Source organism: Saccostrea echinata, unplaced genomic scaffold, assembly GCF_033153115.1.
Source record: "Saccostrea echinata isolate AGI-Se365-2 ecotype Australia unplaced genomic scaffold, CSIRO_AGI_Sech_v1 ptg000001l, whole genome shotgun sequence".
Taxonomy (NCBI): Eukaryota; Metazoa; Mollusca; class Bivalvia; order Ostreida; family Ostreidae; genus Saccostrea; species Saccostrea echinata.
Window position 1 is genome coordinate 17,701,585 of NW_026889750.1, and position 13,812 is coordinate 17,715,396.

The 13,812-nt window shown below is 33.5% G+C and overlaps 1 protein-coding gene across 1 annotated transcript; it reads right to left on the minus strand.

Moving 5' to 3' along the window:
- Positions 1–346: 346 nt before the first annotated feature.
- Positions 347–10,700, minus strand: LOC133186390 (fibulin-1-like). The gene is made up of 11 exons (XM_061321651.1): positions 10,616–10,700; positions 4,867–5,036; positions 4,474–4,701; positions 4,228–4,368; positions 4,054–4,137; positions 3,882–3,953; positions 3,529–3,654; positions 2,489–2,608; positions 1,836–1,961; positions 788–922; positions 347–433 (listed from the first exon to the last, which is right to left on the minus strand). Exons 2-11 carry the CDS (start codon positions 5,030–5,032, stop codon positions 405–407), a joined length of 1,227 nt encoding a protein of 408 aa, XP_061177635.1. The 5' UTR covers positions 5,033–5,036; positions 10,616–10,700; the 3' UTR covers positions 347–404.
- Positions 10,701–13,812: the final 3,112 nt, after the last annotated feature.

Genomic DNA, 13,812 nt, shown 5'->3' on the forward strand with positions numbered 1-13,812 from the left:
AAAGTATATATCAAGTTTGTAATAAATTCTTAATAAAATTTGTTCTCTGTTTTGTATGCAGGAAAAAAATTTTCACCTGTAGACAATTTCTAGACTTTTTTTTATCATATTTTATTCCATGTTTTTCTAAATGTTATTGTTAAAGGACAACCAAGCAACCAAACACTAGTTTTATATATATATATAATTCAATAATAGCTTTAAAAATGTTCATAGTTATCTGAATAATTTTAATTTATATTCAAAATAATTGAAATATCGAATAATTTTTTTTTTTTTGAATATTGAATAAAATGGGTTTTTTTTTTTTTTTAAATTAAAATACAACACTAAAACTGCAAGCACAGAGTAATATGTATTAGTACAAGACATACTATGTGGACATAACAAATTCAGTATTTGTTTTAACCCCACCAGCTCCACTTTACTTTCTCTGAAATGTAAAATGCAACGTGAGAACAATGCAAACAACAAAAAGATGATTCGCTCTGTTTTCAAATCTTTAGGTTCTATCTTTAGTGATAATCCTCATGTAAAAATGTCAGTTGAAGACAAATTTTGTAATTTTGACAGTCCAAAGACAGATTTGAAGCTAAAATAATGAAAATATACACTCCAAGTTCTCAACAAAAAATGTAAAATCTTTTCAAGAACAAAAAGGTTAATAAAATGAGTTAAGGCCCTAAAGTTCATCCGAGTATTTTGCAGCAACTTTCATAAACACAATGGATAGCCTCTGTGAACTACGGGTGGTGATGTTTATCAACAATAAGAAAACATGACTTACGTTTATAGTTACATTTTGTGACGCCATCTCCCGTATAACCACTTTGACAAGCACATTTGTAGGAGCCCGGTGTGTTTGTACACTTAGCTCGGCGGTGACAATTGTTTGTAGACCGCCGACTGCATTCATTTATATCTACAATAAAAAGGAACTACAATATGATAAGTTGACAAAGAAACAATTACAAAGGAAATTGTAAATCATTTGAAGAAAAATATGAAAACTACTAAGGTAAATATAAAGTTAATGATATTTTTTTTAATGAAACTACCTGTAAAATAATTATTCCTATCCTTGTATTAGTATTTAGGAAGATAGGTAAATAACTATATTTTGTAACAATTTTGTTTTTAACAATAGCAGTAAGTCAATAAAATAACAATTCTTTGCAATTTTGATTCAATAAAATGTAAATGTGTATTTGAACCAAATGAAAAAAAGATAAAGATGATGAACAGTAATCAAACTCATAAACATTAAAAAAAAATTTCAATCGTGAAAAAGACAAAAACACGGACGCTGAGAAATCCCAGAGGTGGGGTGAGGAATGAAACGAAGTAAATATTTGACAAACTATCAGCTTTCAGTGAATGGGAACATCAATCAGACCTGATCTTAACTTGAAAATAAACATCACTTGCATTAAGGGTTATTAATATATCTTATTGTAACCCCAAAAAAAAGGCTAAGCAAGGCAAAAAAATTAGTCCCAGTGGATTCACTGAGCTTTTATCCATTTATACTAAGTTTACTATATGAAAATTTTCAAAAGAAATTCCCTTTTATATTGAATTAGGAATCTGCTCAATTCTGCTTACCATCAGATGACAAACAGAAACAACTTCGTAATCAAAATAAATCTCGTTACGTATTGATACAACATACCAAATTTGAAAATGAATATCAAACATTCCGCTATGGTGATATAAATGCGGAGTCATAAAAAGTGTTTTTAAAATACTGTGGACAGAATTCTTTGTGACAGTATAACAAAATGATAACTTGGGCTCCCGCTAATGTTTGCGAGGCCCTAATAGAAAAAAATTACCGTTGCAATAAGATCCATCTCCATAGTACCCTTTCGGACATGTACACTTGAAGGAACCAATGGTGTTCTTACAAGAAGCTAGTTTGTTACAGTTATTGCGTTCTCCCTTTGAACATTCGTCGACATCTATAACATGAGGAAAAAAAAGGAATTGAATAAAACATATCATTTAGGATTTACATTCACTGAATATTTTCTCCTTGATTTCTTGATTTCTTATGAAAACCACTTTCCTTAATCAATTTATTAACTCTACACTAATTAGAAACGATTTTTAAATACCACATACTTAAACCTACATTATATGATTATTAATATTATATATATATATATATATATATATATATATATATATATATATATATATATATATATATATATATATATATATATATATATATATATATATATATTCAATATACATGTCGTTATATATGCATGTATAAACAATAAAATGTCTGTATTTGTTTGTTAGTGCAGGGTTAACGTTGAAAACCATTTCATGAACAATGTACATAACCTGCTTACGCAGACTGTGTATTTTTTCTGCAATTGTTGCACCCTTACTTCCTGCATTAACAAAGAAAGCATTTTATTGTTTAGATATACTTAAATATTGTGAAAAGAATCAGAATTTCAAAAGATGATCTTACCTTGACAAGATTTTCCGTTTCCTCTGAATCCTACGCGACATCTACATACGTAGGAACCGGCAGTGTTAGTACAAGTAGCATACGTGGAACAGTCATTTTTGCCTTTACACTCGTTAATATCTGATTTAAAATTTAAATATAATTTATAAATAAAAAAATTGAAAGAAGAAGAAAGACGTTGTTCTATTAATTATATGTCATCAATCTGATAGGACATCATGTATCAAATAGAGCATAAAAATAATGTTCAGGTGAGCACGTGGCCCATGAACCTCTTATGGTAGTATTTCATATACTAAATTTATTACCTGTCTAAAAACTAAAGAATTTAATGAGGTATAAATTCGGTTTAAAAAGGAGTACTGGAAAGAAGGAAAATTTGTATTAAAAACATTTCGGCTCCAATTGGCCTCCACAATGAAATTGCAAATTCCCAAACCTTATTGCATATCAGTGTACAGGACACCACCAATCATATTCCAAAAGATAATTTAATTGGCCGCTGCATAACATGAAAAAGAATTTATGAGAACCACGTGTTCGTAGAATTTTTTAAGGTTTTTGATCCTCAATTGCCCCCCAGGGGTAAATAATTATTCTTTCAAAACCTTATTGCACATCTCAAGGACACTTCTAATCATATTTAAAAAAAAAAACTGCCTAAAATGAACGTATTAGAAGTTAAGATAACTATATTCCTGATCATTCTTTAGAGAGTGCAAGAATTAAAAACAAAAAATAAAATTTTAACAGTTCTATTGTAAACATGGCATAAGTGACATTTTCTTGGAATAAATTTTGTGGAACAATCAAAGCTACAAATGAAAATCAACAACTTCCAAATATCTGTGAATTTAAGTTTCTGTTTAAGTCAAAAAAGAAAATTATGCCGTTTGTTTTCATAAAATTCGAGTTCTGGTATATGCAATAAAACTACATATTTGCCATCATAATTAGTGTATAAATGTATGTCACTAAAATGCTTATTAACTCCAAACTGAAGTCCTATCAAATTATTTTGAAGTCAAATAATATCTCACCAGTACAAGTCGTTCCAGTTCCGATAAATCCCGATTTACATTGACATTTATAACTTCCGTCGGTGTTTGAACAAAGAGCATCCTTGTGACAATTATTAAGCTTCGGATCTTTGCATTCGTCTACATCTGTAAATGTAATTATAATCAATAAATTATCTTTCTACATTCACCAAACAATTTTGGGGGTCTTGCATGAAAGTGAAGCTGCATGAAATATGGATGGTATTGTTTTATATCTGTTGGGTAGCTACTGTGCAACTGGGATGTCAAAGTTCAGTTATTGTCCTTGTTGTGATGCTGAAATTTTACTGTTTCGATTGTAGCATTTATCTCTTCTACAATGTGTGTATTACCTTCACATTTTCCGTTTTGAGCTGTGTAGCCTGGCAGACAGGTTTTTACAGGCGGTGATTCAAGTGACAGGGCTGAAACAGTATCAAATCACATAAATGTTTCCACATCGTTAAAATAAAATAATGTTAAATTATTATTACATAGAAAGAAACATGATTAATTTGTACCTACATATACATCTAAATCCTCCTTCAATATTTTTGCATGTCTGACTTGGTTGACAATTATGTTTGTTGGTGGTGCATTCGTTTATGTCTGAAACACAGATAGTTTTCATTATCGTGGTGAATAATAAGTAAATAAAAGGTTCCAAAATGTTATTATATATACTGCAATATAGCTTACCCGTGCAAGACTTTACACCGTCCCCTTCATAGCCTTTCTTACAGGTACATTGAAAACTGTCACCGTCTGGTTTGCAGTCGGCCAAACGGTTGCAGTTGTGGTTACCCGTTTCACATTTATCTACTATAATATACAAAAGGTCTGTATGATTTATGATGTTCCTCATGCTTTACTTTGAGAAATTGGAAATAATTTTTAGCTCAGTCTTACACTACAAATTTATATCAATACCATTACAGAGCTGACATGTTTTCAGACACCCAAGATTCTTTGCTGCTTCCGGTTTCTTGCAAATCTGGAGAGTACTGTTCAGATAGTTGCAGTTGCTGGATGTATCGATACATTGTTTAAAAACAGTCGTATTATTTGTTTCACAAAACCGCATTCCTGACCCTGGTTCATACCATATTGCAAAGTTTTGTACTTTGTAGGATGGGGAGGAGGCTCTGCGCATCACTTTGTACTCTTCATTAACTAAAATTATAAACTTCAAAAGCATACATGTACTCTTCGCTGACAAGGTGTTACTCTACAAATTGCTCATTGTGTGTTCTTTTAATGCGAAGGCATGTTATATTTCAAGATTCAATCTAATATTAAAGTCTTTATTGCATATTTTTTTATGTATCATAGTCTTACTTCCATTGAATTCCACATCCCTGCCTTGCCTTTGGAGTTGGTCATCACGTAATAGATAATCACTGAACATGCGCACTAGATTTTCACTGTGGAGGGATAAGTCATGGCTCAAATGCACGGCAAAAGAAGAAGCTAATAAGGGGACCAGAATCACCAGGTGCTTCATCTTTCTGCAGAAACAAAACAAAACAAAAACAAACAAACAAAAAAAAAAAACAAACGTGATATCAGCTCTACGACTTGGCCATTTCTTGGACCACTGATCAATTTCTCAAAATCGTTTGATTTACCACAGTTAACAAAATATGTCATCAATTGTCAAGTGTAATGAATTGTCAAAAGAGGCTTTTATTCAAGAGATTAATCTTTATTATTTAGTATATGCAATATGAAAATAATCTGATTACTAGTGTTGTCAACGAGTACCCGGTTAACCGGTTAATCGTCGGACAACGCGAGTATCGGTTAGTAAAACTGCTACTCGGTTACTCGGATATATTGAATTTTATAAAGTAAATCAGTAGGAATAATGTATTTTTGTCTATGATGTCCCCATTTTATTTACAGTTATTTAACGTAAGTCTCGACCTAGCGTTTTACAAATGCGATCAATTTATTTTAATTAGTATTTCACAGTTTATCTAATTGATGGCTTTGATTGCCAAAGGGTATACAAGTTCCGATGGCTTGATATGAGTATAATTACATCAAATAAACCACATTTAATTATAATTACTTCACATAAACCGTAAACCTCTGCTAGTCCTCGTACAAGATTAAAGAAGATGCCGTCACATCCATCGAAATATTTTTAAAAGAATAGCTTAAATTTAAATCTGTGAGGTGTGAATCATGTGAAATGGAATTAACATACACGGGTGGGACAACTAACATTCTGAACCACCTCAAACTGAAGTTTAACTGTAAATCCAGCAATATATAAAGCGCAAAACGGCCAACGATTACGGAGTGTTCGAGAAAAAAAAATTATTTAGAAGATAGTTTGTGTTTGTGATTTTAAATAAAGTTCATATGCAGTTTATTTGTGTTTTGTGTATACCGATATACAAATGATAAATATAGAAATGGTAACAACATTACATACGGTATATATTACAGCTGAGTATATATCGCGAACAAAAATGTTTGATGTCTAAAGAAAAATCATCCGAGTAACCGGTTACTCGATCGGAAAGCTAAGCGAGTAACCTGTTACTAAAAATCGTCCGATTTGACAACACTACTTATGACGGTTTTATCCATTCAATAAAAAGATACATATACTATTGAACAATCATACTGTTTTATTTTTAAAAAGTGATCCTGTCTGTTAATGTCGGCACGTGTCTCTAAATTCAATAAACACAGACTGGTCTTAAGAAATAAAGATATTGAATCAAAAATTATAACTGTGAAGACTGATATCATAGAACGATACTTAAAAAATTTTTCTACAAAAAACTTATATAATGAATATTGCTTTATAACTGTTGACTTCTTCATGTCTTAATTTCTATGTATGACAGTTATATAGAAGTTTTCTCTTTAATATTTCATAGAGAAAGGTTAGTTCTGGGAAGACTACTCGTACAATGCATATAAGGACATAGGCTACTCAAAAAATATATACTGTTCAAAAAAAGGAAACGCATAGGAAAATTTTAGTGACACATTTAACAAAATGGTCAGTAGAATGATGAACTGATAACCGAGAAATTTGGTAAACAATATGTCTACAAGCTAAGTGTAATAATAACTCAAGAATTCTCATAGACAGTCCAAGGTCCTTAAAGATCAATATCTGTATGCCCCCTGCAGACACCTATGAGAGCCTAAAACGTCATCCCATGCACGCAAATGAGTGCATTAAAACTGTATTAGAATACTGTTCTACTCTTAATGTAGAGGTTGGGTCAGCCGTTGCAGAGTCTGGGGATGCCGTTTTCTTTGACGATATGCTTAATGGGTTTACATCTGGCGAAGGATGGCAATTGGATGGCCAAGGCAGGACTAGATGTCGTGGCTTTTCAAGAATGCAATTGTCAGACTAGCCGTATGTGACTTCCTATTGTCTGATTGAAAAATGGCCCCAGGATGCTGCATTTCTTGAAAGACATGTACAGGTAGAACATCGTCATCAAATACTGTTGTGCCGTCAAAGTCCTTTAAATATGAACCAAATCCGCCCTGCTTGTATACAAAACCGATGTCCATATCATACCACTAACAACACCAAATCTATCAACCTCTCGGTGGCAGTTTTCTGCAAAACGTTCATTACGAAGCTTATGCACTCTCTTTCATCAGGCTTTGCAATAAAAAATCTGGACTCAAAGCTACACCAAACTGTTGCTGTGGCCATAATCTGTTTGTCTGAGACCTTTGATGTCGATATTGGCGGTGTTTAGGGTCATAACAATGGCGTGAATATGTCTTCCGACTCTTATGCCTCTTGTTTGATATTGTGTGTAGGTCAGGGATAAAGTTCTAATGCTGTAGACGACGTCATTGTGGAACATTGATGAGGATGACGCAAACCAATGAAGCGATCCTGGGCTGCTAATGTCACGTGTACTCTGCCATATTTTTGGCGATTATTTGTTGTATCATGCTGTTGGTATGGTGCTTTGTCCAATATTAAAACCTCTTGCAATTGTAGGCTGTGATACATATGCTTCCTATCTCCCAATTTCCTTTTTGTGTTGTGCATCATTCAGATGCCGCATTTTTAAATTAGGTCAATTTTCGAAAATAAGAGGATCAATAGAACCCCAGCTTTTGATAAACTTTTTGTACCTGAATGATGTGGATGAGAAACCAACAAAATAAAAAAGTTAAAAAAGACAAAATTTTGGCATTTGCAAATTAAGTCTCTTTGTCTATGAGATTTGTAGACTGGCTGTCTAGTTAACAATAACTTTTTTAACATTAAAAAATGATGCATTTTACTCGATTGAATCATAGTCATTTTTTTTTAAAATTGCATGGTAAAATTATTTTATATTATTCAGCGTATTTTTCCTATTATGTGTCTCTTTTTTTTAATAGTATATTATGTAGAACATTTTATACAGGCTGTATATATGCTAAAACACATATTTGTCAAGAAATTTTTCTATCAAACATCCTTATTTTTTTCATCCTCTCCAAATTTATACTGAAATTCAGTGCAAAACATAACCAGAAGTCTCTGATGAGACTGTAGCTCTACTGGTCTGTTTGTATAACAAAAGAAAAGTAGCACTTGGATTTGAAACATTGCAACATGCAACAATAAATAGAATTATGTATCTTAATGTAGTCTACTTTTGTGACAAGTTATATTGAAATCATTATGACAAATGAAAACTAGGAGTAGTAGCGTTTTGAAAGTATTTCACGGAAATTTCTATTTTTAGTAACGGTAACCATGACAACACCACTCACCCAAATAAAAAAAAACAGAAATACATATTATGTATCGTAGTGTATTCTAACTGTGTGCCAAATTAGATTGAAATCAGACCAAAATTGTAGGAGGAGTAACGTTTTAAAGGAATTTCACAGAAATTTCTATTTTAAGTAACCATGGCAACACTGTTCATCGAATTCAAAAACCAATGCAATAAATTATGTCTCTTAGTATAGTCTTCTTGTATGCCTAATTATATTAGAAGCAGACTAAAACTGTAGCAGGAGTAGTGTTTTAAAGGAATTTCACAGAAATTTCTATTTTTAGTAACCATGGCAACACCGTCCATCGAAATCAAAAAACCGATGCACTAAATTATGTATCTTAGTGTAGTCTACTTGTGTGCCAAGTTACATTGAAATCGGACTAAAACTGTAGCAGGAGTAGTGTTTTAAAGGAATTTCACAGAAATTTCTATTTTTAGTAATCATGGCAACACCGTCCATCGAAATCAAAAACCGATGCACTAAATTATGTATCTTAGTGTAGTCTACTTGTGTGCCATGTTATATTAAAATCAGACCAAAACTGTAGGAGGTTTAGTGTTTTAAAGGAATTTCACAGAAATTTCTATTTTTAGTAACCATGGCAAAACTGTCCATCGAAATCAAAAACCGATGCACTAAATTATGCATCTTAGTGTAGTCTACTTGTGTGCCAAGTTATATTAAAATCAGACCAAAACTGTAGGAGGTTTAGTGTTTTAAAGGAATTTCACAGAAATTTCTATTTTTAGTAACCATGGCAACACCGTCCATCGAAATCAAAAACCGATGCACTAAATTATGTATCTTAGTGTAGTCTACTTGTGTGCCAAGTTATACTGAAATCGGACCAAAACTGTAGGAGGAGTAGCGTTTTAAAGGAATTTCACAGAAATTTCTATTTTTAGTAACCATGGCAACACCGTCCATCGAAATCAAAAACCGATGCACTAAATTATGTATCTTAGTGTAGTCTACTTGTGTGCCAAGTTATATTGAAATCGGACCAAAACTGTAGGAGGAGTAGCGTTTTGAAAAATTGTTTACAGACAGACGGACAGACAGACAGACAGACAGACAGACGGACGGACGGACGGACGACGGACACCTTACTATCGCATAAGCTCTTCTGGTCTCTGACCAGTAGAGCTAAAAATGAAACCCTCTAGTATAAATATAAATTTAATCTAATTTTACTATGATTTAAGATCTAACAAATTAACTTGAATCCAAAACAAGGAAATTCAAGAAACTTTGATAAATATATATCCCACTTCCCCTGAATGTTGGATAACCTATGACAATAATGCAAAATCGCAGAATCTTTAATTTTGTAACAATGTTTCACTATGTTTTATTTCCTCAGTAATTTCTGTTGTGAATCGATAGATACGGTAGCGATGGTAGGGGAAGTGGGGGGGGGGGTCCAAAAGTTGACCATTAGTTAAATGGACCTGTAAATATTTAGTTTGCTTGTGTCTCCTCAGTAATAACAACTGATGATAACGACTTGGTCTGTCAAGGAATTTTTACTTGGCAGTGCCCCCCAACTGAAAATGTTTGATTGCCCACCCCGGCCCCCTCTCCTCCACCCCCTCCTCCTCCACCCCCAAACTGAAATTGATTCCTACCGGGCCTGTTTGGTCCGAGGACCGATAATTTTTATTGTCGTCAATAGATATTCAAAGGTGTAGCTAAATAGGAACTAAAGTAGTATATTTGTCGACTTTTCATTTTTCTCTCTTTGAATATAATATGCAAATATTTTAACGGCAAAAACATACTTTTGCTCAGTCATTATTTTCTTTCTTTATTTATTTACATTTTATTTATCTTTATCCGTACTTTTCTCCACACAAAGATATTACATATACCCATTAATTGACTGTATAAGGTTAAGGAGTTGTTTCATCAACTATGAAACAAACAATATTGTCAAATTCAAACTGTTCATTTTTTATGTGTTGCTCAATGCTCTTTTTTTCAGCTGCGTGCTTGAAACATCCAAGATTGTCAATAAATGCATCCCCCTTTTTTCTTTAAAATTGATGCGAGGTTCGAAAAAACGAATAATCCATCGTAGAAAATTTAAAATTTCATGAAACTGTCTCTGTTTTACAAAGTGATGTCGATTATAGGAACTTTTGAAGACGCCAAACAAAATAATTTTCTTTAATTTTTCTCAGTATAATATAGCAATTTAATTTTTTAAAAATGGTTTTAACCGTGTGAATTATTCTTTTTTTTCTGAAATCATGTAGGACCAAAAATCTACATTTTTCTTAAAAACAATAAGAGAAAGTTAAAATCTTACCACGTATGATTATTAGCAGACCTCTAGTCCGTGTTCAGGACTGCACGGCTAGATCACTCATGACACCAGATGGCGCTACATCACACACACTCTCGGCACGCGAATAACACATTACGGGGTCTTCCAACACCAGGGCTAGGAAGTTTCATTTTAACTGAGGAACATTCGATTACTTTATCATATTGATTTATTTTCATATTGCTATGATGCCCAACGTGGGGCCATACGTAATGTGTCACTGTTGTGTGTGGGGGTGGGGGTGGGGGGGTATTGGGGGAGGCAGGATTACATTTATCCTTCTCATCTTCATGACATGTATGTGTTATGGTGAAAATCACAAAAAAAAAGTTTATCAACAGATACACATATAGAGAAAGTTGAGTTGATATAAAAAAACAAATTCAATACTAAATTAAATTTTATAAGTGCGAAAAAGGATGAGCAAGGGAAAGGGTGCAAAATTGTCGAATGATTATGTTTGTTTTATATTCATGCTCATCTGTAACAATACTTCTATCTATATTACTAATTTGATGGTCCGCTTGATAGTTTAAAGATAGTTCCCCCAAAATGATTCGTTTCAAGATTCAATGTTTCTTTGTAAATACTTATAGTATAAAATAATTCTATCCTTCTTTACAATACACGAAGAGATGTTCTTTTTCAATGATAAGTGTGTTACTTAATATCTGAAAAACTAGCCTTGAATATATCTGATAGAAGAAGAAAGGGATTGTTTTTTTTCATTCTGGTCAAAATTAAGAATGGAGTTTCCTCTGAAAGAAGTCCTTAACACAAATGAATTTTTTTTTCTTGAATTGTGAAAATTGTACAATGTATCATTTAAGGTGTACATATTGAGTCTATCTAGTTTTTTTTCCACATCTAATACATTGTTAAGAAGACTTTAATCTATTTCACTTTGTGCCATTTACTGAAGATTTCAGTCTATTCCATTTTACACCGAAGGGCAGATCACTCTAACTGCATAAATTAAAACTACCATTAAATAAGCACTTTTTTGTTTAGAGCTTCCTTAGGAGACGTACCCGAACGTTCCGTTCGAGAATTTTTCACTCATATGGAGACGTCATCATATACCGGTGAAGGGCTTCAAATTTAGACCTTTACTCGGCACTCAGGGCCATTGAGCAGTGAGGGTTCTTTATCGTGCCAACGCTTACCGTGACACGGGGCCTCGGTTTTTAAGGTCTCGCGCTTGGCGAAGGAACAGTTGCTACCTATTTTTTATCGACTTAGGTCAGTCGCGGCCGTGATTCGAACACACGACCTTCCGATCACGGAGCGAGCGCTCTACCTACTGAGCTACCGTGACGGCCATTGGAATGAAAGTCAAAGAAAAGATTAAGTGAATGGTCATTCCACATGTTTTAAATCTTAAGTGGACATAGTCATCATTTTTTTAACAAAATGATCAAATACTGAAGTTTTGAATAACATTACTCTAGATATTTTTTGGTCTCTTTTACATTTGTACATGTGTACACTTTTAATTTTGTTGTGTAAACTCTTTTTAAAAATGCATAATACCATATGATATGCACACAATAATATGATAGGAATTTATCAAGAAATAATGGATTTCAACTGACAAGAGTGAAATACTTTAATTGCCTAATTTGGTTTGTTTTTGTTTGTTTTGTTTGTTTGTTTTCCTTTGTTTGTTTGTTTGGTTTTTTTTCAGGGGGGGGGGGGGTAATTCTGTCTTGATTTTCAGATACTGTCCATCTGTCTGTACGTCCGAATTTCCGTCCGTTACGCTTTGCGGTACCCATGTCTAATCCGCAACTCCTCTTATACCACTGAATAAAATTTAATGAGACTTTCAAAGAATCTTTATTACATAGTGCAATTGTGCACATCATATTTTACTTTTTGTAGGCTCTTCACAGATCTTTTCAAGCTATATTTCATGATCATAGTAAAATTTAACAAGATGTGTTTGTGAAACACTGATGCCCCCGTATGGCAGCTTATGGCGAAGGTTTAATTTTCTCAAATGCAAGTCAAAATCCAGGCCAAAAGATAAAAAATGTTGGTACTCAAAAAAAAGGTCTTGTCTCGAGGAATATACCTGTGAAAGTTGAAAGCTCTAGCTGCAACTGTTCAAAAGTTATGGCAAAGGTTAAAGTTTTTTTAAAAGTAAGTAAAACGTCAAGGTCAAGGTCAAAGTTGTTGGTATCCAAAGGAAGGTCTTGTCACAAGGATTACATATGTGAAGTATGAAAGCCCTAGCACCAACCATTCATATGGTCAAAGTTAAAGTTTTTCAAAAGTAGGTCAAACTCCTATATCAAGGTCAAAGGGTCAAAGTGGTTCGTATCCAAAGAAAGGTGATGTCACAAGGACTACATATGTGTTGTATGAAAGCCCTAGTTTCAACCGTTCAAAAGTTATGACCAAGGTTAAAGTTTGTCAAAAGTTGGTCAAACTCCTAGGTCAAGGTCAAAAGGTCAAAGTGGTTGGTATCCAAAGGAAGGTGATGTCACAAGGATTACATAAGTGAAGTATGAATGCCCTAGCTCCAACCATTCAAAAGTTATGGACAAGGTTAAAATTTTTCAAAAGTAGGTCAAACTCCTAGGTCAAGGTCAAGGGGTCAAAGAGGTTGATATCCAAAGGAAGGTGATGTCACAAGAAATACACATGTGAAGTTTGAATCCCCAAGAACCAACTGTTCAAAAGTTATGACCAAGGTTAAAATTTGTCAAAAGTAGGTCAAACTCCTGGGTCAAGGTCAAAATGTCAAAGTGGTTGGTATCCAAAGGAAGGTCTTGTCACAAGGATTACATATGTGAAGTATGAATGCCCTAGTTCCAACCATTCAAAAGTTATGGCCAAGGTTAAAGTTTCTCAAAAGTAGGTCAAACTCCTAGGTCAAGGTCAAAGGGTCAAAGAGGTTGATATCCAGAGGAAGGTCTTGTCACAATAAATACACATGTGAAGTTTGAAACCCCAAGCACCAACTGTTCAAAAGTTATGGCCAAGGTTATAGTTTGTCAAAAGTAGTCAAACTCCAAGGTCAAGGTCAAAAGGTCAAAGTTGTTGGTATCCAAAGGAAGGCCTTGTCACAAAGAATACACTAATCTCGGTGGAGATTCGGCTGGGCTAGATATTTGGTCTGACGCCCACCGAATCTCGGGACAGTCCTTCATAATTCATGTCTGGAAATTCAG